This window comes from Neophocaena asiaeorientalis, unplaced genomic scaffold (assembly GCF_003031525.2).
Source record: "Neophocaena asiaeorientalis asiaeorientalis breed wild unplaced genomic scaffold, Neophocaena_asiaeorientalis_V1.1 scaffold650, whole genome shotgun sequence".
In the NCBI taxonomy this organism is placed as follows: domain Eukaryota; kingdom Metazoa; phylum Chordata; class Mammalia; order Artiodactyla; family Phocoenidae; genus Neophocaena; species Neophocaena asiaeorientalis.
In genome coordinates, this window is record NW_020173538.1 from 80,127 (window position 1) to 107,266 (window position 27,140).

A 27,140-nucleotide genomic window follows, 5' to 3' on the forward strand; every position below is an offset into this window, starting at 1 on the left:
ATATCTGGTTTTATGACATTTTAAAAATTGCATGTAGGACTTCCCTGGTGGCGCAGTGGTTGAGAATCCGCTTGCCGATGCAGGGGACACGGGTTCGTGCCCCAGTCTGGGAGGATCCCACATGCCGTGGATAGGCTGGGCCCGTGAGCCATGGCCACTGAGCCTGCACGTCCGGAGCCTGTGCTCCGCAACGGGAGAGGCCACAGCAGTGAGAGGCCCACGTACCGCAAAAAAAAAAAAAAATTGTATGTAAACTTACTTTATCATAGCAGATTTAAAACTAAGACATTCTTCACTCTATGACATAAATCACAGCAAGATCCTTTTTGACCCACCTCCTAGAGAAATGGAAATAAAAACAAAAATAAACAAATGGGACCTAATGAAACTTAAAAGCTTTTGCCCAGCAAAGGCAACCATAAACAAGACAAAAAGACAACCCTCAAAATGGAAGAAAATATGTGCAAATGAACAACGGACAAAGGATTAATCTCCAAAATATACAAGCAGCTCATGCAGCTCAATATCAAAAAAACAAACAACACAATCCAAAAATGGGCAGCTGACCTAAACGGACATTTCTCCAAAAAAGGTATACAGATTGCCGACAAACACATGAAAGGATGCTCAGCATCACTAATCATTAGAGAAATGCAAATCAAAGTTACAATGAGGTGTCACCTCACACTGGTCAGAATGGCCATCATCAAAAAATCTAGAAACAATAAATGCTGAAGAGGGTGTGGAGAAAAGGCAAACAAAAACTAAGATGTTCTTTCCAGATTCCCAAAATGGTTGGTTACTGTTAACTCCGAAATGTATTATTCTCTATTCTGGTCACGTAGCAGAAGCGAGGGAAAGGGAAATCAGAATCCCTGTGTTCGAATCTCACCCCTGCCACCAGCGGTGTGGCGCAGGGCAGGTCGCTTGAGCTCCGCAGGGTCCGTACTGCTCTGATTGGGACAGGTCCTGCCCACGCGTCCTCCTCAGGACCACCATGATATCTGGCCCCGGACAGTGGGAGGCCAAAGGATGCATGCTAAATTCTTGAGAGACAAAACTTGAAGGCATGTTGTGTAATGCAGATGAGGAGATGTGCTCCGTTACTATTAACTTAGGCTAAAGAGTCCTAGATTATCTTCATTATACGTTATAAATCATCATTTAAACAATCAAAAATAGCTAGTTTTCCAGATTGGTGAGTCGCTACCACATTTTAACAGAAATCTATGTTTTATAAAACTACTTACAAGTGTTGCTTCATTGTACGTAATGAGTTTTAAATTTTATCACCGCAACTGGAATTAATTTGCTATAAGCCACAGACAGGAGAGAGGCTTCAAAATTCAAATATCCTGATTCTGATTTTAAAGTGTTAGCTTAACAAAATATTACATCCCATTGGAACTAACATTAGTGAGCACTGGAAGTCATCCAAATACATTGGTTTTTACCAAACAATAGGAAAAAGACATAAAATAATTTTTCAATTTTGCTGATGTTCCATTTCTTCCTCTTATCCTAAGCAACTGCCTCATTTCTCAGTTCTGCAGGGTGATACTGAGATGGTGTTTATGATGTCCACCCACACAGGACAAGTGCAACTCAATCATGACGGGAATTATGATGCAGGATGCCTTTGGGAGGATAAGAATGCAGGCCTGCCAGGACCTGCACCAGCTGTGACGTCCAAACACAAATGTGGGTCCTCACTAACTACTGACCCTGACCGAAGTCTCGTTTGCTTCTCCCCTTTCCAGAATGGCAGACTCAATGCACTGTGGAAGAAAGAACTGTGAGATGACAACTGAGACCACACCGGCCTCAGGGAGACACTGGAAGCTGGGGCAGCAGGACCACCTCACGGCACCACAGGGGCCAACTCCAGTCTCCATGGGCGTCATGACAAGGCCGCACCAAGTGCAGCCCGACCCCTGAATGCTCTGCGGGGTCCGCTCTGTGGGACAGAGGTGGCAGGAGGGCCGTCCTCACCTTCTTGAGCTCCAAGCACACGGAAACTTAAGTGCCCCAGGTCTGTTCCCACAGTGACATACTGAGCTGGAGACAGTGCCTTGGGGAAAAGTACCAGGCTCAGCAAACATTATCTTTGCCAATTTTGATTACTACACCAATTCGAAACACAGGAGGATTTTTACAACTTTAATAAGAAAGTTTAAAGTATGAATAAATAAATTTTAACTTTTGTTTTCAACGTCTTAAAGGCAAAACAAAGCAGACAGAATAAAGAAGTAATAAGAAGAAATGTTTATCCAACTGTGTTTCATTAATTCAATTTCTAGTTAAAATATTATAGAAGGGAAAAAAAAGTAAAAATACATAGGATTTCACTGCTGTGGGGACAGACACAAATGACTTAGAACACATCGCCCTACGGCCTCTTCGGGTCCAGACCAAAGTCCCTGAGCTCCCCGATCCCATAGGTGGGGTTACGACAACGCTGGGATGAAATACTGCAGGGAGACGTCTTCATGGAGCAGGTCAAAATGAACAATCTTGTTCTTCACAATATCTAGGCAGAGAGGAAATCCGTTACCGTCGAGACCCATTCCACACACACACTTTCAACCCTGAACACTGTAGCAGCTTCTCCCCCGAGCCTCTCCTGGAGCACCCAGGCCCTCTCAAGGTGACTGGTCTCAACTGGCCCAGCCGATGCCAAACCAGGGGCCTGGCCCAGGCTGGCTCACCTGCTGCCGAGGAACAGGCCAAGGTCTCCAAGGAAAAACCCACAGGGCAGACTTCCCAGAAGCCACATGTACCCAAGTCACCATCCTTCCAGGAAAAAAGCAGCTTCCCATCAGCAGGTGCCCTGAGTGTGCTGAGAAGAGCCAAGCATGCAGGGCCTTGTTAGAGAGCAGGAGGCAGCCTGCAAGGGCAGGCACCATGCAGCCTAAGGTGAGCACCGAGGCATGGGGCCCAAGACCAAAAAGAGAAGCCAGACAAGAGGAAGAGGAGTGGCCGCAGCATGAAAGCAGACCAGCTGCCAGGGCCACACCACCGAGGGCAGGAGCTGCAGGGGGAGCCATGGGGAAGGCCACACCTGAGGAAAGCTGGCTGAAGCTAGAACGAGCCAGGCAGCAGGAGAAAGGCAAACAAAGAGCACATGCCCAGGCTGCTGAGAGACCAGTCCCAAGAGAATGGGAGGTTGGGAAGGGACACAGGGGACCAGCAGAAGGACACTTCAGAAGACGTGCTGCACACACAGAGGTGGTGGTGGAGACTGAGGGTGGCGGGGAGAGCTCCCCAGAGGCGGGCAGCAGAGCCAACCACTGTTAAAAGTCAGGAGTCAAGAGGAAGCACAGACGGCAAGACACCGGACTACTGCAACAAGTCAGGCTCAGACACAGGAAGGAAAGAAATGCTTTGAGATGGAAACTTAAATCCAAGCCCAGCGGTATCAGAGACTCCACATACGTAAGGTTAGAGAAACACAGCAAGACTGGGCTGGATGTCCCTGCCCACATGCAGCTTCTCTCCAGGTGCAGACTCACACATGACGCCAGGCAAAGCAGTCCACACCCACTGGCCGGGAAAACCCAAATACCCGACTACCCCAGAAAACTGGAGTCCACCAGTGACCGAGCTGTTCCCCGCATTTACGAAACTGCACACAACGCTTAAGACTACAGTTGATTAAAGTACTTGAAGTGTGAAAAACGAATCAAAATGCAAACTTACTGCATGTGGCCTTTGTAGGATTTACTTGTTGTCCAGCAAGGAACTGTAGGAGCTTCCTAATGTCTATGTGCACTTCAGCCATTTGTTCTGAGTTTCTATCTTGAGAAGCATTTTCAGAAGCTAAAATGACAGAATATTTTAAGATACAATTATCTTCAAGTGGAACAGGGAACCCAGAGATCGTACGATGACTGTTTATCAATAAATCATTTAAATAAATGATTTACACGACCACTCACTTTAGCAGCCTAGAGAAATACTGCATGATATAAATGCAATCACTCACTAAACAAACATATATTAAGTACTGACTCTTTTAAGATGCTATGCTACAGGAATTCCCTGGCGGTCCAGTGGTTAGGACTCCATGCTTTCACTGCTGAGGGCCAGGGTTCAATCCCTGGTCAGGGAACTAAGATCCCACAAGAGTCACAGCCCCACAAAAATACTACGCTAATGTACAGGGAATCTTCGATTATAGGGACCTGAAATATGACCCAATCTCCTTCTTAAGGTCAAAGAAAACAGTTTCTCTTAGAAACATATACAGGACTTCCCAGGTGGTCCAGTGGTTAGGACTCTGCACTTTCACTGCTGAGGGCCCATGTTCAATCCCTGGTCGGGGAACTAAGATCCCGCATACCTCATGGCATGGCCAAATAAAAACCCCAAAAAGAAAAAAGACCATATACACCTAAAGCAAGGCCTCTCATTATAAAGTGGAATGAATGGGAAGAAAACATCCTTTCATCTCTGGGAAGGTATCAAAGACCCTCTTTGTTACTTACTAAAATAAACAAAATGAGGAACACCAAAATAAGTCATTTCATACAACTGTCGTCAAAGCTTTATTCACATGGATTTCACTTTGCTCCAGAAGCATGCCCACCACTAGGAAGTAAAATTCCCTGGCAACGGTAAGCTACAACGTGTCTCTAATAAGCAAACTTGTAGTAACGAATTTTAATTCTAAAAGTGGCAGGAGCCTTACTAGATCTACTTTGGAACACACGAGTGACTAAAACGGCCTTCACAGAGCGAGCACCGTCCCCAGGGCCTCTGCCTCGCTCCCTGCTGGAGCTTCCCTCCCACAGCCTGCCCACCACCGTGAGCTCCACAGCACAGGGCTCTGACTCCTGAGCCGATCTGCTCAACCACCCCCTCATCCACTGCTTGCTGAACTGATTCCTAGTCCCTTACCACCTTGTATGGGACAAGAAATTTGATGATGCACGAAAAGCTAAAATATTTGCTAATATAGTTCTGTAAGTACCAAAGACAGTAAAGTAGGAAAAGTGGGTGGGGTTGGAGACAAGATAGTGGAGTAGGACTTGAGCACACCTCCTTACCTCCTCTCACGAAAACACCAAAATCACAACTAACTGCTGAAAAACCATCAACAGAAAAAGAATAGAACCTACCAAAATGATATTCTACATCCAAGGACAAAGAAAAAGCCGCAAGGAGATGGTAGGAGGGGCACATTCACAATACAATCAAATCCTACACCGGCTGGGTGGGCGACACACAAACTGGAAAATAACTATTATCCCAGAGGTTCTCCCAGAGGAGGGAGAATTCTGAGCCCCACATCAGGCTCCCCAGCCTGGGGGCCCAGCATCGGGAGGAGGAGCCCCCAGAGCACCTGGCTTTGAAGGCCAGTGGGGCTTGAGTGCAAGAGCTCCACAGGACTGGGGAAACAGTGACTCCATCCTTGAAGGGTGCACACATAGTCTCATGCACACCGGGACCCAGGGGAAAATGCAGTGACTTCATATCAGCCTGGGCCAGACCTACCCGCTGGCCTTGGAGGGTCTCCCGAGGAAGTGGGGGGCGGCCGTGGCTCACTTTTGCGGAGAAAAGGACACTGGTGGCAGAGGTAACACTGAGTACTCATCTGCGTGAGCTCTCCTGGAGGCACCAAGACCCGGCCCCACCCAACAGCCTTAGGCTCCAGTGCTGGGACACCTCAACACAAACAAGCAACAAGATGGGGGAATGGCCCCGCCCATCAGCAGACACGCTGCCTAGTCATCTTAAGTCAACAGCCACCTCAAAACACACCCCTCCACAAGTCCCTGCGCACCAGATGGACAAGACCCAGCTCCACCTGATAGTGGGCAAGCACCAATCCCTCCCACCAGGAAACCTGCACAAGCCTCTAGACCAGCTTCACCCACCAGGGGGCAGAAATCAGAAGCAAGAGGAACTACAATCCCGCAGCCTGTGGGATCGCAAACACAAAAAGTTAGACAAAATGGGACAGCAGAGGAATATGTTCCAGATGAAGGAACAAGATAAAACCCCAGAAGAACAACTACATTAAGTGGAGATAGACAATCTACCTGAAGAAGAAATCAGAGTGATGACAGTAAAGGTGTTTCAAGATCTCTGAAAAAGAATGGCGGCACACACTGAGAAGAGACAAGAAATGTTTAACAAACAGCTAAAAGATATAAACAACAGAGTAGAACAATTGAATAACTGAAATGAAAAATACACTAGAAGGAACCAATAGCAGAGTAAATGAGGCAGAAGAACAGATAAGTGAACTGGGAGACAGAATGGTGGGAAATCACTGCTGCACAAGAGAATAAAGAAAAAAGAATGAAAAGAAATGAGGACAATTTAAGAGACCTCTGGGACAATGTTAAAAACACCAACATTCCCATTATAAGTGTCCTAGAAGGAGAAGCGAGAGAGAAAGGGTCTGAGAAAGTATTTGAAGAGATAATAGCTGAAAACTTCCCTAACCTGGCAAAGGAAACAGTCACCCAAGTCCAGGAAGCGCAGAGTCCCATACAAGACAAACCCAAGGAGGAACTTGCCGAGACACACTGTAATCAAGTTGACAGAAATAAAAGACAAAGAAAAAAATATTAAAAGCAACAAGGGAAAAGCAACAAACAACATACAAGGGAATCCCCATAAGGTTATCAGTTTATTTCTCACCAGAAACTCTGCGGCCCAGAAGGGAGTGGCACAATATATTTCAAGTGATGAAAGGGAAAACCTATAACCAAGAATACCCAGCAAGGCTCTTGTTCAGATTCAGTGGAGAAATCAAAAGCTTTACAGACAAGCAAAAGCTAAAAGAATTCAGCATCACCAAACCAGCTTTGCAACAAATGCTAAATGAAGTTCTCTAGGGGAAAAAGAAAAGGTCACACTAGAAATGAGAAAATGAGGAATGGTAAAGCTCACTGGTAAAGGCAAGCATACAGTAAAAGTAGGAAATCATCCACACACAAATATGACATGAAAACCAGCAATCGTAAGAAGACAAGAGTACAGTTTTGTATATATGTAGCCTGCCATATCAAAACATCATGGGAACTGCAAACCAAAAATCTACAATACATATACACACAAAAAAGAAAAAGGAATCCAAACACAACACTAAGGGCAGCCATCAAATCACATGAGAACAAAAGAGGAAGGGAAGGAAAAAAACCGACAAAAACAAACACAAAACAATTAACAAAATGGCAATAAGAACATACATACCAGTAATTACCTTGAATGTAAATGGATTAAATGCTCCAATTAAAAGACATAGACTGGCTGAATGGATATGAAAACAAGCAAATAGAGAAAGAACAAACAAAACCCAAAGTTAGTAGAAGGAAAGAAATCATAAAGATCACAGCACAAATAAATGAACTACAGATGAAGGAAGTAGAAAAGATGAAACTAAAAGCTGGTTCTTTGAAAAGATAAACAAAAGTGATAAACCTTTAGCCAAACTCATCAAGAAAAAAAGGGAGATGATCCAAATCAGTAATATTAGAAATGGAAAAGGAGAAGTTACAACAGACACCAAAGAAATACAAAGGATCGTAAGAGACTACTACAAGCAACTATACGCCAATAAAATGGACCACCTAGAAGAAATGGAAAAATTCTTAGAAAGGTACAATCTCCCAAGACTGAACCAGGAAGAAACAGAAAATATGAACAGACTAATCAGGAGTACTGAATTTGAAACTGTGACTAAAAATCTTCCAATGAACAAAAGTCCAGGACCACAGGTGTGTTCTATCAAACACAGAGAGGAGGAGAGTTAACACCTATACTTCTGAAACTCTTCCAAAAATTTGCAAAGGAAGAAACACTCCCAAGCTCATTCTATGAGGCCACCATTACCCTGATAGCAAAACCAAAGATACCAAAAAAAGAAAATTACAGGCCAATATCACTGATGAACATAGACACAAAAATCCTCAGCAAAATACTAGCAAAAAGAATCCAAAAACACATTAAAAGGATCATACACTATGACCAAGTGGGATTTATCCCAGGGATGCAAAGAATTTTCAATATCCACAAAACAATCAGTGTGATATACCACATTAACAAAAAATAAAGAAACCATATGATCATCCCAACATGCATCAACAGATGCAGAAAAAGCTTCTGACAAAATTCAACACCATTTATGATAAAAACTCTCCAGAAAGTGGGCACAGAGGAAACCTACCTTAACATAATAAAGGCCACATATGACAAACCCACAGCTAACATCATAGTCAATGGTGAAAAGCTGACAGCATTTCCTCTAAGATCAGGAACAAGATATGGATGTCCACTTCTGCCACGTTTTTTCAACATACTTTTGGAAGACCTAGCCAGAACAATCAGAGGAGAAAAAGAAATAAAAGGAATCCAAATTGGAAAAAAAGTAAAACTGTCACTGTTTGCATATGACATGATTCTATACATAGAAAATCCTAAAGATGCTACCAGAAAACTACTAGAGCTCATCAATGAATTCAGTAAAGTTGCAGGACACAAGATTAATACATAGAAATCTGTTGCATTTCTACACATTAACAATGAAAGATCAGAAAGAAAAATTAAGGGAACAATCCCATTTATCATTGCATCAAAAAGAATAAAATACCTAGGAATAAACCTACCTAAGGAGGCAAAGACCTGCACTCCAAAAACTATAACACGTGGATGAAAGAAATCAGAGATGACACAAGCAGATAGAAAAATATACCATGCTCCTGGACTGGAAGAATTAAAATGACTATACCACCTAAGGCAATCTACAGACTCAATGCAATCCCCATCAAATTACCAATGACATTTTTCACAGAACTAGAAAAAAACATTTTAAAATTTGGATGGGAACAAATAAGACCCCAAATAGCCAAAGCAATCTTGAGAAACAAAAATGGACCTGGAGGAATCAGGCTCTCTGACTTCAGACTATAGTACAAAGCTACAGTCATCAAAACAGTAAGGTACTGGCACAAAAACAGAAACACAGATCAATGGAAGAGGATGGAAAGTCCAGAAATAAACCCACATACCTGTGGTTAATTAATCTTTTATAAAGAATCCCAAAATATACAATGGAGAAAAGACAGTCTCTTCGATAAATGCTGCTGGGAAAACTGGACAACCACGTGTAAAAGAATGAAATTAGGACACTCCCTAAAACAGGAGTGAATAGGTGAAGGGGATGGATAAACCAGGAGTTTGGGATTAATGTATATAAACCAGTATATATAAAATAAATGACAAGGACCTACTGTATAGCACAGGAAACTACACTCAGTACTCTGTAATAACCTATACGGGAAGGCAACTATATTCCAACAATTTAAAAAAAAATGAGAGGGCTCACGCCAAGGAGTACTTCCCAGAACTTCTCCTCTCAATGTCCTTGTCCCCACGGTGAGGCACAGCCACCCTCCACCTCTGCAGGAGACCCTCCAACATTAGCAGGTGATTTGCTATTATAAATAACGTAACAGGGAGAGGACTGGGGTTGGCGGCATGAACACAGCCTGCACAGAGTTAGTGCACCACGGCTAGCCCAGAGGGAGTCTGGGGAAAAGTCTGGATCTGCCAAAGAAACAACAGACTTTTGCTTCCCTCTTTGTTTCCTGGTGCGTGAGGAGAGCAGATTAAGAGCGCTGCTTAAAGGAGCTCCAGAGAGGGGAGCGAACTGCAGCTAACAGCGCGGACCCCAGAGATGGGAATGAGATGCTAAGGCTGCTGCTGCCGCCACCAAGAAGCCTGTGTGCGAGCACAGGTCACTATCCACACCTCCGTTACGGGGAGCCTGTGCACCCCGCCACTGCCAGGGTCCCAGGATCCAGGGACAACTTCCCAGAGATAACTCACGGTGCGCCTAAGGCTGGTGCAATGTCAAGCTGGCCTCTGCCGCCACAGGCTCACCCCGCATCATGTCCCTCCCATTCCCCCGGCCTCAGTAAGCCAGAGACCCCGAATCAGCTGCTCCTTTAACCCCGTCCTGTCTGAGCGAAGAACAGACGCCCTCTGGCAACCTACACGCAGAGGCGGGGCCAAATCCAAAGCTGAGCCCCGGGAGCTGTGCAAACAAAGAATAGAAAGGGAAATCTCTCCCAGCAGCCTCAGGAGCAGCTGATTAAATCGCCACAATCAACTTGATGTACCCTGCATCTGTGGAATACCTGAATAGACAACAAACCATCCCAAATTGAGGAGGTGGACTTTGAGAGCAAGATTTATTATTTTTTCCCCTTTTCCTCTTTTTGTGAGTGTGTATGTATATGCTTCTGTGTGAGATTTTCTCTGTATACCTTTGCTTTCACCATTTGTCCTAGGGTTCTATCCGTCGGGGTTTTCTTGCTTTGTTTTGTTTTATTTACTTTTTAAAAAAATTTTTTTCTTAATAATTCTTTTTTATTTTAATAACTTTATTTTATTTTACCCTACTTTATTTTATTTTCTTTTATCCCCTTCCTCCCTCCCTCCCACCCTTCCTTTCTTTCTTTCTACTTTTTCTACCTTTTATTCTGAGCCATGTGGATGAAAGGCTCTTGGTGCTGCAGCTAGGAGTCAGTGCTGTGAAAGGATCTTCTCTAGGCAAGAAATACAAGAGAAGGAAAAAGACCTACAATAACAAACCCAAAATAATTAAGAAAATGGTCAAGGGAACATACATATCGATAATTACCTTACATATAAATGGATTAAATGCTCCCACCAAAAGACACAGAGTGGCTGAATGTATACCAAAAACAAGACCCATATATATGCTGTCTACAAAAGACCCACGACAGACCTAGAGACACATACAGACTGAAAGTGAGGGGATGGAAAAAGATATTCCATGCAAATGGAAACCAAAAGAAAGCTGGAGTAGCAATTCTCATAACAGAAAAAATAGACTTCAAAATAAAGACTATTAGAAGAGACACAGAAGGCCACTACATAATGATCAAGGGATCGATCCAAGAAGAAGATATAACAATTGTAAATATTTATGCACCCAGCATAGGAGCACCTCAATACATAAGAAAAATACTAACAGCCATAAAAGGGGAAATCGACAGTAACACATTCATAGTAGGGGACTTTAACACACCATTTTCACCAATGGACAGATCATCCAAAATGAAAATAAATAATGAAACACAAGTTTTAAATGATACATTAAACAAGATGGACTTAATTGATATTTATAGGACATTCCATCCAAAAACAACAGAATACACATTTTTCTTAAGTGCTCATGGAACATTCTCCAGGATAGATCATATCTTGGGTCACAAATCAAGCCTTTGTAAATTTAAGAATATTGAAATTGTATCAAGTATCTTTTCCGACCACAATGCTATGAGAATAGATATGAATTACAAGAAAAGATCTGTAAAAAAAATACAAACACACGGAGGCTAAACAATACACTACTTAATAACGAAGTGATCACTGAAGAAATCCAAGAGGAAATCAAAAAATACCTAGAAACAAATGACAATGGAGACAGGATGACTCAAAACCTATGGTATGCAGCAAAAGCAGTTCTAAGAGGGAAGTTTATAGCAATACAATCCTACATTAAGAAACAGGAAACATCTCGAATAAACAACCTAACCTTGCACCTAAAACAATTAGAGAAAGAAGAACGAAAAAAAACCCCCAAAGTTAGCAGAAAGAAAGGAATCAGAAAGATCAGATCAGAAATAAATGAAAAAGAAATGAAGGAAACGATAGCAAAGATCAATAAAACTAAAAGCTGGTTCCTTGAGAAGATAAACAAAATTGATAAACCATTAGCCAGACTCATCAAGAAAAAAAGGGAGAAGACTCAAATCAATAGAATTAGAAATGAAAGAAAGGAAGAAAAACTTTTTACTTTTTAATACACACACAAAAAAAGTAGGAGAAAATGAGTGTCATCTACATGTCTAACTCCACCCCACGTGAGAAACTACAATCTTTGGGAGAAGGCACAGGATGTGAAGAGCTGGAAGGGCTCTTGGAGACTGAGCCCAAGCCCAGGTTTTATGGATGAGGAACGAGGGAGCCCCAGGGCTCACCCTTCAGCCACTGGTGGAGGCACAGCTCCTCATGCCCAGGAGGCTCACCTGCCCACCACAGTGCAGTAACAAGTGATCCAGCCCCATTATTTGTTCCCTTCCCAAGCATGAAACACCAGGCACCCAAAGTTCAACCATTTTCCATCTACAGACCTCGGTATGGTATGCCATCTGAAACAATTTATCAAAAGCAAAACATAACCCAGCAGGAAACTTACCTAATGGAGGATTTTCAAGATCTTTAAAATGAGTTGTAACACATACTAGTTCAGTTTCTATTTTCAAGTTCAATTCTCCATTTAGGTTTGCTTCAATAATCTGCAAATTGAGTATTTTACAGTGTTACGAAAAGGAAAAAGGAAAAAAAAAAAGTGAACATCAGCTTCCAACAAACCAGGTGACAAGGTAGCCCCCCCAGACCCAGGGCACTCCTGACAGCACCAAGCCCCACATGGCATCAGCAAGAAGACAAGGTCTGAGAGCCAGAGACTCAGAAATCCCCGGAGAGCAGCCCCTCTGCGTGCAGAGCGCCATGGGAAGACCTGAGAACAGGTGGGGCTGGGGGTCCCTGCTAGCAGCTCTGACAACACAGACACTGTGTGACTCCTGCAAAACGGAGGGAGGAGAACCGGAAGAGAACGTGAAGTTAGAAGCTCACCACCTGCCTTATTTTATTTATTTATTTATTTTGCAGTACGTGGGCCTCTCACTGTTGTGGCCTCTCCCGTTGCGGGGCACAGGCTCCGGACACGCAGGCTCAGAGGCCATGGCTCACGGGCCCAGCCGCTCCGCGGCATGTGGGATCTTCCCGGACCGGTGCACGAACCCGCATCCCCTGCGTCGGCAGGCGGACTCTCAACCACTGCGCCACCAGGGAAGTCCCACCTGCCTTATCTTTATAAATGGACCAAACCATCTATTACAACTGCCAATTCCACATAATCAGAAAGCCTTCAGAATATCAGGAGAACATAACCATCTACCTGAAAAATAAACTCAGACATTGGGAAGTGAGATTTCCAAATTCAGAAAGGCCCGAAGATGCCGTCAGGCGTCCAGGACTCCAACAAGCTGCAGGGACCCGTGGCAGCTGGGCTTTCCACACTCAGAGGACAGCTGGGCTTGGTGACCAATTGCCGTGGCCCCTACTGGCCACACCTCTCCCCGCCCCAACAGTGCCTGGAACTTCTCCCAAGATCAGAGGGGCCCTTTCCTTTCAAGCTCTGCCCTCCACCAACCAACAGGGTCTATAAACGGGACAGAATCTAGAAATGAAGTTCAGAGAAAGATACAGGTACCACGACATAATACAGGTACCAAGATTTAGGCAATCTGCCCAGGGCACGCTGCATTTCGCCTTTTACCGTCGGTATCTGGCCATCTCTAAAGCCTGGCAGGTCTTCGGAAAGCCCGTGCAGCAGCATGCAAGCCAGCATTTTGCTCAACCAACAATGCAAGAGGCCACCGAGCCGCCGCAGGTGATGGTGGTCATCTGGCCGAGGAGCCATTCCAGAGGCGCGGCAAGAGGGGCAGAGGCCGTGGGTGAGCGGAGCACGGCCTGCTCCGCAGGGCTCAGCTGCAGCTAAATCTCACACAGATTTACTTCGGAGTGTCACCTAGTAGACCTTATTCTTGTTCCTTAAAATCAGTGAACTCTGAATAGTTTCCATCCTAGTGACAAAATCAAAAAATGTTTTTAACTTGAGTGAGCTCTCATTTCTAAGGCTTTGACGTTACACAGAAAACAGCCTCTACATTTCCTTGCTGCATCATCTAGTAAACGTACCTCTGAATGAGAAGAATTCATTATTCTTTCACTACCCAGAAACACACGGTGATGTTTCTAAGCCTGCTCTCTTATCCGGACACAATACTTGACTGAAATATGTAAAACAATCCTTGTGCTTACTGGGACTCTAAAGCTAACACATAACACAGGCCCGTCTGCTTTGAGTAAGCACACACTCAGTGTCTACCTGTAGATTCTCCCCGCTTTTGAAAAACAGGTTTTATATAAATACAGATTTATTCAAGAAGGCAGCTTGCAAGGTTCTAGATTCACTCCAGACTTCAAACACTCACAACTTTCTCCACATCCCCACCGCCTGAGTGATCAAACAGTAGCTCCACGCCTCTGACCACACCCGGTGCCTGGTGTGGGCAGCGTTCGAACAGAACTTGCCAAGGGAGTTCAGGAGCGACACTCTGAACACTGGTCGCCGTGTTTATTTTGTGAGCGATGGCCAGAGTATTAGCCACATCAACATACTTTGCTTCTTAGGGACTTGGACAAAGTCCTACCTCTTTCGGAGATTCCCCAAATGATAATTACCCACCATTTACGGAAGAGTGGCTAAACGCACTGGGAACCTAACATAAATGATCTCGATTCACAAAAAGTCACAGAGCCACTGTGACAGTTAGGCTGCCATTCCCGTGCTGGATAACACCCAGCACCGGGGCGCACCGCTCAGCGGGGGGCCCAGGGTGGCTGCAAGGACTCGGCTCCCGTGAGGCTGAGACAACGTGTAAGGTGTAAGCAACAGAGCACCGCTCCGACCACCAAGCGCCGCCAACCCACGTGTCCACCACAGCAACAGCATCCCTGCGCACCCGTCAGAAACTCGGGCTGACCCCACCGCAGACCTCCTGAACCAGAACTGGCATTTGGTTGGAGGGGATCCCAATGCCTTAAAACCTGGCGGAGACTCCTGTCAGTCCATGCCTGTTTTTTCTGTTCCTACCTGAGTCGTACACGCAACCCACCCCCACTGGCCACGTCTCTCATTAAAGGAAGTAAGGTAAGGATGGCATCTCGTCAAGGGCCGCTGGGGCATCTGACGGGACAGGGATATTTTTAATGTGTTAAGTCCTAGTCATTTTCCTTAGTTCTCTTGCCTGTAATCTTCAGACACAGAATTCTGGTTACTCAAGTAGATCTCGTTATGCATTTGGCTACTCCAAATTTCCATATGTTTGATAACTTTCCCCTTAGTATTTCACAGTGCAGTAGCCACTTCCACAAAATTCTGGCTTTTAAACACTCCAGGGAAGAGGAAAACACCTCTGATGATTTTATCTAAGCGACTTTGCTGACTCATTTCCCTTGGACCAAAAGAACAAACAATCGGATCCTTGACTTACTCGCCCTGCCTTTTCTCTCCTGGGCCTCTCGAACCTCTCTGGAGGTCCCCAGGTTATCCTCAGAGGAAGCTCCCAGCCTGACAACTGGATCAACATCAAGGCAGGCAGAGCAGAACACCCATGTCTGCCCAGGACACACTGCTTCATCCGAAGCCATCCTAAATTAAAGTGAAATCTATAAAGATGAAGTCATGGAAGAAAATTACTCTCAAGCGAGCACACCTGCGGCGATAAAACAGCCCATCAACGTTTTCTAGGCTTCAGGAAACTTTTGTAATTCCGAAGATCTCTTGAAGCTAAGTTTCATTCCAGGTCCGTGCGCAAACACCTATTACCCACGTGCTAACTAGCAACCCCACAGTGGGTGGCTGTCACGCAGAGACCGTTAAGACAATTTCCCTTTTCAGGAAGCTGCCACTTTAGGAGGTGTTCCCAGGTGCTAGCAGGTAACTTATGTAGTGCTGAACAGAGCAGCTCGGCAGAGGAGGGGCTTTACAGCCAGTGTGGTGGTAGCAGGTCTGGGAATTCTGACGAGCAGTGAGAAGGGCTAAGTGCTTTCCAGGGGACAACGGGAGAGAAGCAGCCAAGTGTGAACGGCAGAAACGGGGCCTGGGAAGAACCGGTGCTGTGGGGATGGACAAGAGTCTAGAGGGGTCCTGCAGGGAGGGGGCAGCCATGCGGCAGGTAACCGGCCTGCAGACACCGAAGAGCAAGGGTTTCACCAGGTGGACAGGGGTTTCTACAATGAAACATCCAGGGACACAATCAAATGAGTTTTGGGGGTGAGTGAAGAACTCAGGAGAACCCTGGGAGGGAAGGAGAATGACCCACACGATCCCCCAACACTGTCACTGTCACATATAGCGTTTCATGACATTGGCAGAAAACATTCACAGAAGAAAACAGGGAAGTAAACATGACCCTCGACCTGACCTAAGAGCTGCCTACAGGAAAAGGGGTGTGTCCTGGGGGATCTCCGTCCTGGGCTCACAGAGACATCTGGCAAGTAGAGAGGCCAGCATCAGTGATCATAAGAAAATATGTACATTATCAGATAAAACATGTAATATGCTGTCCAGAACACATGGAAAGAAAGCCAGAACTGTTGAATATATCCTTAACATACTATTAATATAGATATGAGGGACTAGGGCAAATGCGAGTGAGGAAAGTTGAGAAGACCTGAGCAGGTTGCTACAGGCACCTGTAAAACTGCAGGCTCTCAACAACCAGCCAGGCCCCCAGAGCCGGGGGGTGAGGGACGCCCCACACGGACACCACATGGTGAATGGCAGGGCACCAAGACTCCATCAGACGAGGCTCCTCCCAGGACACGCAGCCGAAACCACACACTTGGGAGCTCTTTTCCAAGCAGTTAGGACTTACAAGGTGATTGCTGATGTTTTTCATCTTCTCCACAATGCTCTTCATAGTCTTCAAGACTGGTAAATAAATACTAACCTATAAAGCAAATGAGAAAAATCAGGAGTATTAACACATTGACATAACATGGTCAAGTACTGACAGGTGCTCATTACCTGTTCGCAATGTGTGTACGCTTAAAAGCTCTGGAATCTTGTTTTTAAATTGCCTGAATACAGGTCCTTTTTAAAATATAAAAAGAAAAACAAGTTTACAACTTCACTCACTCATGCCTGCCTCTGGTGACATCAGTGACCATGTCCCTGTAGGCATTCCCTGCTTCCAAGACTGCAGCCCTGCAGCCAAGATGCCTTGCACGTGCCCCAGGGGACTAAGGCTCAGCACCGGGGGAGGCCGTCCTCCAGGGGTTCACACCCAGGCTCAAGGTCCGCCTCCTACCCTTTGCAGAAACACTGGGGACCAGTCTCTGCAGCAGTGCCCAGACTGGGTTGCAGCAGTACTTGGTACGATGCTGGCTTTTTCCCAGCAAAGATGTCTTCTAGCAAAAGCCAAGTAAATATTCCATTCGCTGTATTTTCATGGTCTCTTCTTCAATACATCGTGAGCAAGAGTTTGACCCTTGGGCATCATCTTTACTTCCAGTGGCTCTGGGACTCCTGTCAGGAGAACTAAAGCAGGCTCTCCCACACACCCTGGGCATCACTCCTTAGGAGACAAAGGAAAAAACCACGTTCTGTGAAACCCAAGCTGGCGCCTAGGACCGCTACTCCCGATACATGCGATGGTCCTCCAAAATACTACCTTAGTTTTACTTAAGCATTACTATTGGGCAAGACTTTCTCTCTCCTAACTGTAAAGAATGTGGCATTCCTATTATGTAAAACGCTACTTTAGGATGTTTTATGTGAACAACTAAAGACAAATACTGCAAATTTTTTTTTTTCTGGGAGTGTCCTTTAAAAATGACTATCTCTTGGGCTTCCCTGGTGGCGCAGTGGTTGAGAGTCCACCTGCCGATGCAGGGGACACGGGTTCGTGCCCCGGTCCGGGAAGATCCCACATGCCGCGGAGCAGCTGGGCCCATGAGCCATGGCCACTGAGCCTGCGCGTCCGGAGCCTGTGCTCCACAACGGGAGAGGCCGCAACAGTGAGAGGCCCGCGTACCGCAAAAAAAAAAGACTATCTCTTTTCAGGCACTATACAACTTTCAAATAAAACCTACGGCAAGACTTTATCTAAGGTCAGAGAATTCAAATCACACCATTTAATACGTGGTGAGTGACAGGACGCCAGGCATCACTCACGTCAGCGTCCGGGACCGTCGGTTCTTGTAAGTCCTTCCACAGTTTTCGAGGAATAACCTTTACAGGGATGTCATGTGTCACAACACGACTACTGCTTGACACGGATAACTGCCAACAGAAAAATTAAAAATTATTTGTATCATCCCGTCAACACTTAAAAAAAAGAACTGAAAGACTAAAAAAGTTGATACCAAATCTAAGTGGAATGTTCTCAATTCAACAAATATTTATGGTGTGCGCATCCAGCTTGGGGTCCTGTTAGGAGCTGGGAAGTGTGGTGAACAAGAATAAGATAAGGTTCCCTCTGTTCCAGAGGTACAGGTGGGTAAGGAAGGAAACACAAACTATACAAGCTGGGTGCACTACATATAATCACTACAGATTTGAAGAAAGCAAAACAGCAACCAGCTGAGCGTGTGAGGAGGGTCTTAGAGTGGGAAGTCAGGAAAAGCTTCTCCGAGAGGTGACGTTTCAGATAGGACCAGAACAAGGACGAGCTGCCAGTCATGGGAAAATAGAGACGAGGGAGACAGTGTCCTCCCAGGCAGGGAGAAGAGCAGTGTAAAGTCGTGAAGCACAAGCTGACCTGCTATGCAGAAGCGACCAAGAGACCGTTCTGTGTGCACAGGACACTCGTGTGCTGCTGGAAGGATAAAACTCAACCTGTCTATGTGCATGGGCTCCTCTGAGACTCCACAGACCAACATATTCTGCACTTTAAGAAAGAAAAGCATGATATGTTACTCTCTTACTTTTCCCTAAGTAACTTTAGAACCACACCACACTTATATTGTGAGGTGAAATACAGATTAGCTCTGAGAACTGCGTGACTGCAAAGAGCTGAGAAAAAGGAAGGAAGGTTGAGGAAGAGAGTGATCAAGACAGTGGAGGAGCAGCATGCGGGCTCACCACCCCCCAAGATGCATCAGAACTACATCCACATGCAGAACGGTGCTCACAGGACACCTACTGAGACCTGGCAGAGGACCTCAGGCTTCAGAAAGGGCGAGAGAACCTCCACGCAACTGGGTAGGACAAAAGAAAAAAGAACAAAACAGAGAGGGGAATTGGGATGGGGCCTGCACCCCAGGGAGGGAGCTGTGAAAGAGGAAAGGTGCCCACACCCTGGATGTCCCCTCACAGGCAGGGAGATCAGCCTGGACAGAGGAGGAGCTGTAGAACCTTGGAGGAGAATCCAGCAACCAGTTTACAGAAGGCAGAATGGAGAGAGACCTACACACACGGGAGATGCCACTGCCCTGCACTGCCCAGCCTGAGACACGTGTCCACCGGGGCGGGTGGGGGCTGGGTGCTGAAGCGCAGGCTTAGGAGCTCAGACCCAGGGAGAGGACTGGGGTGGGCTGCCTGAAGGGGCTGGAGTGTGGTGTGGCCACGACCAAGGACGTACCTGGGCCCGCCAGAGAGGCAACGTGCCACTGTTGGAGGATGTGTGAAGGGAGAGGCGGGGCCGCCACAGGAGCTTCCTTCCACGTGCACACGCACTTTCAGGCAACACAACACCACCTATATGCATCCCAGGGACGGGCGTGAGCCACCGCTGCTGCTGAGAGCGTCAGGAGTGGGCGCCAGCTGCCACTGCCATCGCAGGCTCCAGGAGCACGTGCAAGCCGCTGCAGGCTCTGGGAAGACACGTGAGCTTCTGTTGTGGGCTCTGGGTGGGCAGGTGCCAGCCGCCGCCACCGCTGAGAACTCCAGGAGGGGGCACCAGCTGCCCTCACTGCTGCGGCTCCGGGAACATGCAAAAGCCACCGCGTCTGCACACTCCCTATCGAGGGGGTAGTGGCCAACACAGGCTGAGGAGCGGCGAAAGGCATCCATACTAAAAGCAGCCCTCACACCAAAACTACTGAACCTACACAAGCTACACAGGGATACTCCCGCATGTAAACAGCCTTCTAAGACCACAGTTGGTAACTGTTTCTCCTAAGCTCAGAGAAAGAGAAATACAAGTAAAATGAAGCTGAGGAACCACTCCCAGTTAAAAGACAAAGAGAGAATTCCCCAAAGGAACAAACAATGAAACAGACTTCTTCAGTCTAACAGAGAAAAAGTTCAGAAAGGTGGTGATGATAATAGTGAAGGTATTAAGAAAGGCTTTTGACAGAAGTGCAGAGTACTGTAAAAAAGAACTAGAGACAACAAGGAGGAGCCAAGAAAAATTACAAACTTAATTTGCCGAGATGAAAGCTGAGCTCAAGGCAACGAATAACAGAATGAGTAACACAGAAGAATGAATAAGTGAGCTGGAAGACAGAATAATGGAAATCACTCAATCACAACAGCAGACAGAAGGCCAAAAGAAAAAAAAAATGAAAGCAAGATAAGAGATCTATGGGATAATATAAAGCATGCCAATCAATGCATAATACGGATTCCAGAAGGAGAAGAAAGAAAAGTGGATCAAAAATGTTTGGAAGAAATTATGGCTGAAAGCTTCCCAAACCTAAAGAAGGAAACATATATCCAGGTACAGAAAGTACAAAGGGTCCCAAGTAAGGTGAACCCAAACAGACGTACACCAAGACACAATTAAAATGGCAAAAGTTGGGCTTCCCTGGTGGCACAGTGGTTGAGAGTCCGCCTGCCAATGCAGGGGACACGGGTTTGTGCCCCGGTCTGGGAGGATCCCACATGCCGCATAGCGGCTGGGCCCGTGAGCCATGGCCACTGAGCCTGCGCATCTGGAGCCTGTGCTCTGCAACGGGAGAGGCCACAACAGTGAGAGGCCCGCGTACTGCAAAAAAAAAAAAAAAAAAAAAGGCAAAAGTTAAAGAGAGGATTCTAAAGACAGAAAGAGAAAAACAAGGAGTATTACAAGGGAACCCCCGTAAGGCTATCAGCTGATTTCACTCTGGAAATGTTGCAGGCCAGAAGGGAGTGGCAAAATATATTCAAAGTCTTGAAAGGGAAAAAAATCTGCAACCTAGAATACTCTACCCAGCAAGATTATCATTTAGAATAGGAGGAGAAAAAATTTCTCAGACAAGCAAAATCTAAAAGAATACAGTGATACTAAACCTAGCCTAAAAGAAATATTGAAAGGTCTTCTCTAAATAGAAAAGAAGCAACAAGCTATAGGAAAGAGGGAATAACAAACGGAAAGTAAATCACTTAAGCCAGCATACAAATTAAAAAGAAAAAAAATTTTTTAAATCTATCTGTGAAAGCGATAACCACAACAAATTACAAAAGAATAAACATGAAGATGTAAAACAGGACGTCAAATTTATAGAACGTAGGGGAGGAGAATTAGAAAATGTAGATTTGTTTAAAATGTGTTTGACCCTACAATGACTATCAGTCTAAAGCAAGTAGATATAGAAAGGGGTTAACATACTTGAAAAACAGGGTAACCAAAAATCAACAACATACGATAGATTCACAAAAACCAAAAAGAACAGAACACAAGCATAAAAGGAATCAAACCACAAAAAGAAAATCAAGAAGAGAAATAAAGGAACAAAGAAGAAACATAAAATCAATTGGAAAACAAGGTTTAAAATGGCAATAAATACATATTTATCAATAATTTCCTCAAATGTCAATGGACTAAATGCTCCAATCAAAAGACAGAGTGGCGGACTGGATAAAAAAGAGCCTGCAATATGCTGCCTAAAAGAGACCCACTTCAGGGACTTCCCTGGCAGTCCAGTGGTTAAGGCTCTGTGCTTCCACTACAGGGCACAGGTTTGATCCCTGGTTAGGAACTAAAATCCTGCACACAGCACGGCATGGTGTGGCCAAAAAAAACCAAACACTAGAGACCCACTTTAGGGCAAAAGAAACACAAAGACTGAAAGTGAGGGAATGGAAAAAGATATTTCATGGAAACAGAATTGACAAGAAAGTGGCAGTTGCACCACTCGTATCAGACAAAACAGACTTTAAAACAAAGGCCATAAAGAAGGATAAATAAGCACAGTACATAATGATAAAAGGATCAATACAAGAGGAGGACTTTATACTCGTCAACATATATGCAACTAATATCAGAGCACCCAAATACATAAAACAAATACTAACAAACATAAAGGAAGAAACTGACAGGAATACAATAATAGTAGGAGACTTTAACACCTGACTTGCATCAGTGGACAGCTCTTTGAGACAGAAAATCAATAAGGCAACAGAGATCCTAAATGATACAACAGAACAGCTACACTTAATTGTTGGTTTTGGGACATTACATTAAAAAAAAAAAAAGAAAACACATTCTTTTCAAGTGCACATGGAACATTCTTTAGGACTGACAACATACTAGGGCACAAAACAAACCTCAACAAATTTAAGAGTATAGACATTATTTCAAGCATCTTTTATGACCACAATGGCATGAAAATAGAAATCAACCACAGCAAAAGAAATGAGAAAAAAACAATTACATGGAGACTAAACAACATGCTACTACAAAACCAATGGGTCAAGAAGGAAATCAAGAATGAAATTTAAAAATACCTTGTGACAAATGACAATGAAAACGCAACCATACAAAATCTAAGGATGCAGCAAAAGCAGTTCTTGGAAGTTCATAGCAATACAGGCCTTCCTCAAAAAACAAGAAAAATCTCAAATAAACAACCTAACCTACTGCCTAAAAGAATCAAAAAAAGAACACCACCTAAAGTCAGCAGAAGGAAGGAAATAATAAAGATCACAGGAGAAATAAATAAAATAGAGAGTAAAAAAATAGAAAAAAATCAATAAAGCCAAGAGCTGGTTCTTTGAAAGGGTAAACAAAATTGACAAACATCTGGCCAGGATCACAAAGAAGAAAAGAGAGAGAAACCAAACAAAATAAGAAATGAAAAAGGAGAACTATCAACTGATACTGCAGAAAAAAACATGAGACTGCTATGAACAATTATATTTGAACAAATTGGACAACCTAGAGGAAATGGACAAGTTTCGGGAAACATACAGCCCACCAAAAGTCAAATCAAGAAGAAATCGATAATTTGAACAGACTGATCACTAGAAGTGAAATAAAATCTGTAATAAAAAAAAAATTCCCTACAAGCAAAAGTCAAGGACCAGATGGCTTCACAGGCAAATTCTACAAAACATACAAAGAACTTTTACAGATCCTTCTCAAACTCTTCCAAAAGACTAAAGAGGAGGGAACACTCCCAAAGACATTATATTAAGCCACCATTGACCCAATACCAAAACCAGACAAAGATACCAGCAAAAATGAAAATTACAGGCCGATATCTCTGATAAACATAGATGCAAAAATTCTCAACAAAATATTAGCTAACCGAATCCAACAACATGTAAAAAAATCAGACACCATGACCAAGTGGGATTCATCCCAAGTTAACAAGAATGGTTCAACATACGCAAACTGATGTTATACACCACATCAACAAAAGAAAAGACTGGGACTTCCCTGGCGGTCCAGTGGTTAAGACTCCACGCTTCCACTGTAGGGGCATGGGTTTGATCCTGGTCAGGGAACTAAGTACCGCATGCTACACAGCACAGCCAAAAAATTTTTAAAAATTTTAAATTTAAAAAAGAACAAAAGAAAAGACAAAAACCACATGATGATCTCAATGGATGCAGAAAAAGCATCTGACAAAATTCAACATCCATTCATAATAAAAACTCTTACCAAAGTGGGTATAGAGGGAACATACCTCAACATAACAAAAGCTATTTATGACATACCCATAGCCAATATAATAACAATGAAAAGCTGAAAGCCTAGCCACTAAAATATGGATAAATACAAGGATGCCCACTCTCACCACTTCTATTCAACATATTACTGGAAGTGTTAGCCACAGCAATCAAACAAGAGAAAGAAATAAAAGGTATCCAAATTGGAAGGGAAAAGGCAAAACTGTCACTATATGTAGATGACATGATGCTACACATAGAAAATCCTAAAGACTTGACACAAAAACTACTAGAACTGATAAATGAATTCAGCAATTGCATCAAAGAAAAATACAATAAAATACTTAGGAATAAACCTTACCAAGGAGGTGAAAGACTTACATGCTGAGAACTATGAAACATTAATAAAGGTAATTAAAGATGATTCAAAGAAATGGAAAGATATCTCATGCTCTTGGATTGGAAGAATTAATATTGTTAAAATGGCCATACTAAGCTAAGCAATCTACAGATTTAATGCAATCCCTATCAAATTACCCATGACATTTTTCACAGAACTAGAATAAATAACCTTAAAATTCATATGGAACCATAAAAGACCCAGAATTGCCAAAGCAATCCTGAGGAAGAAGAACGAAACAGGAGGCATAACCCTCCCAGACTTCAGACAATACTACAAAGCTACAGTAATCAAAACAGCATGGTACTGACACAAAAAACCAGCCATATGGATCAATGGAACAGAACAGAGAGCCCAAAAATAAACCCACACACCTAGAGTCAATTAATCTTTGTGACAAAGGAGGCAAGAATATACCATGGGAAAAAGCTCCTTCAGCAAGTGGTGCTGGGAAACTTGGACAGCTGCATGTAAATCAATGAAGTTAGAACACACCCTCACAGCATACACAAAAATAAACTCAAAATGGCTTAAAGACTTAGAAGTAAGACATTGACACCATAAAACTCCTAGGAAAGAGCATATGCAAAACATTCTCCGACATAAATCATAGCAACATTTTCTTAGGTCAGTCTCCCAAGGCGATAGAAATAGAAACAAAAACAAACAAATTGGATCTAATCAAACTTACAAGCTTTTGCACAGCAAAGGAAACCATAAATAAAACCAAAAGACAACCCACAGAATACGATAAAATATATGCAAATGATGTGACCAACAAGGGATTAATTTTCAAAATACACTACAATGAGGTACCACCTCACACCAGTCAGGATGGCCATAATTTAAAAATCTACAAATAACAAACACTGGAGAGGGTGGGGAGAAAAGGGAACCCTCCTCTACTGTTGGTGGGAATGTAAGTTTTGGTGCAGCCACTATGGAGAGCAGTATGGAGGTTCATCACAATACTAAAAACAGAATTACCATACGACCCAGCAACCCCACTGCCGGAAATACATCCAGACAAAACTATAATCCAAAAAGATGCATGCACCCGTATGTTCACTGCAGCACTATTTACAATAGCCAGGACATGGAAACAACCTAAGTGTCCATCGACGGATGAATGGATAAAGAACACGTGGTATATATAAACATACAATGTTATAATACTCGGCCATAAAAGAAGAATGAAATAATGCCATTGCAGCCGCATGGATGGACCTAGAGATTATCATACTAAGTGACTGAAGTCAGAAAGAGGAAGACAAATACCATATGGTATCACTTATATGTGGAATCTAAAACATAACACAAATGAACCTACCTTCGAAACAGAAACAGACTCACAGACATAGAGAACAGGCTTGTGGCTGCCAAGGGGGAGAGTGGGTGGGGTAGGGATGGACTGGGAGTTTGGGGTTAGCAGATGCCAACTATTACATACAGAATGCATAAACAACAAGGTCCTACTGTATAGCACAGGGAACCATATTCAATACCCTGAGATAAACCATAGTGGAAAAGAATATTAAAAAAAAAAGAATGCATACATATGTATAACTGAGTCACTTTGCTGTACAGCAGAAATTAACACAACATTGTAAATCAACTATACTTCAATTTAAAAAAAAAGTTGAGAAATCCTCTTCCATAAAGAGCATTGAACTGAATACAACACTCACCCGAAAAATAAAGTCCACAAATCACAAGGAGGAGAGGTGCCAGGATGAGGGAAGGCCAGGGAGGAGGCAGCACTGGCGCTAAAGGAAGTTAAGGCTTCAAAGAGTAAGAGGAGAGACTCCAAGGAGAAGACACAGCATCCCCAAAGCCTGGGAGTTGGGAAAGAATGGGACACACCTGGGGAACCACTCAGAGGGCAGGTGTTTACAATTTGGCTCTACAATGGGTTGGGCCACATGTCAAGGGCTTCGGACAGTAAGTTGGAAACGTGAACTTCATTCTGTGAGCAGTGACAGCCTGTGGGGTACACGTGTCCTGAAGAGAGCTGTGCATTGGATTCATCTGGTAGTAGCGTGGAAGAAAGATGTATTATTCCTCGAGAACCAGAGGTCATTTTAAAGGTGTCAGCAACAGAGGCGTGGGAGAAGGGAGGGACACACAAATGCTTCAAAAGTGAAAACAGAGAAACCATGGTTTCTAGACTAGGTGACAAAACCAGTAAAAGAAATGGAGATGCTGGGATACACAGATAGAGAAGAAAGACGCAGAAGTGTTATTTCATAGGAAAAGGAGTATCCTCGTTGAGTATTAATGGGATCACAATGCTATTTAAACATGAGGAGGACATGACTCCAAGGGAAAACAAATACTGACGTGCAGATCTTTCATTTTAATAAAACCAATTAGCTTTCCACATACTGTTAGAAAGCCTAGGCTTATAACTACTTTTGAATCCTCTGGGAAGTTTCAGAAACGCTCCCGTCGTACTCACCAGCTCTATAGAAACTGTGAGGCAGGGAAAGTGTTTATTAGTCAGCTTGATTTTCAAGACTCGGGCATTCTGGGCAGTTTTCAAGGCTCGAGATAAATTTTCCGATGTTAGCTCTAAATAAATCGCATTGTTTTCTGCGGAGACACCTTCCATTTGAAATTCGCTGAAGAAGTTCTCCTAAGGGAAGAAAAAGGGGGGACATCTGTGCTCTTTCCGTTGGCATTCGTGGCGGGCGAGGGTGGGGGCGGTTTGCAGGCCTCAGAGAGCCTCCGCTCACCTGCTCCAGTTCACACCACATGCTCACCCCTCCATGGGCCACCTTGTCAGAGAGAATGAAGTTCAACTTATCCGGGCTGATACGCAGAGTGCAGGTTTTGGCAAGCTTGGCTATCGTGTTACTAACTCCTACAGCGAAGGATTCGAGTAAGGAATTACTAAGAAGCACGCCAAGTATCCCAGACGCTAACTTAGCTCGCAGAACTCCCAGTTCGGCCCGACGAGCTTGCCGGTGGGAAAATCACGTTTACGCTGGTACCCACCGGGAAGCCTTTAATGCCGCTGAGGTCACGCCAGCCTCCCACCAAACCCTGCGCCGTTCACATCACCAGCCATCAGGGCTGGAATAAGGAAACCGCGATATTCGGAAGTGAACTGGCGCCTACCGGCCACCTTCATCCCTCCCACGTCCACTCGGGGCCGCCGGGTGCTGCAGGGAGCGGGGGAACCAACGGGGCCGGGCTGTGAAGGGCGGTCTGCGCCAGATAAAGGTGTCTGTGCCGCCAGCG

The 27,140-nt window shown here is 44.3% G+C and overlaps 1 protein-coding gene across 2 annotated transcripts; it reads right to left on the bottom strand.

The window, feature by feature from the left end:
- Positions 1 to 2,147: 2,147 nt before the first annotated feature.
- On the bottom strand, positions 2,148 to 27,140 carry HUS1 (HUS1 checkpoint clamp component). 2 transcript variants are annotated; one of them, XM_024747648.1, is made up of 7 exons: positions 26,633 to 27,140; positions 26,356 to 26,532; positions 17,855 to 17,962; positions 16,554 to 16,628; positions 12,242 to 12,341; positions 3,700 to 3,819; positions 2,148 to 2,530 (listed from the first exon to the last, which is right to left on the bottom strand). In XM_024747648.1, exons 1-7 carry the CDS (start codon positions 26,651 to 26,653, stop codon positions 2,448 to 2,450), a joined length of 684 nt encoding a protein of 227 aa, XP_024603416.1. In that variant the 5' UTR covers positions 26,654 to 27,140; the 3' UTR covers positions 2,148 to 2,447. The 2 variants fall into 2 exon arrangements, with proteins under 2 accessions (XP_024603416.1, XP_024603417.1); XM_024747649.1 differs by lacking the exon at positions 26,633 to 27,140 and adding an exon at positions 19,263 to 19,494 and having other exon boundaries at positions 26,356 to 26,492.

Excerpts from the sequence above, each read along its gene's own strand:
- HUS1 (XM_024747648.1), bottom strand. The coding sequence starts at position 26,653 with ATGTGGTGTGAACTGGAGCAG. Across the intron at positions 17,963-26,355 it reads TCACAGTTTCTATAGAGCTG|TTATCCGTGTCAAGCAGTAG; the intron begins GTGAGTACGACG and ends TTCTGTTGGCAG. Across the intron at positions 2,531-3,699 it reads TCCTACAAAGGCCACATGCA|ATATTGTGAAGAACAAGATT; the intron begins GTAAGTTTGCAT and ends CTCTCTGCCTAG.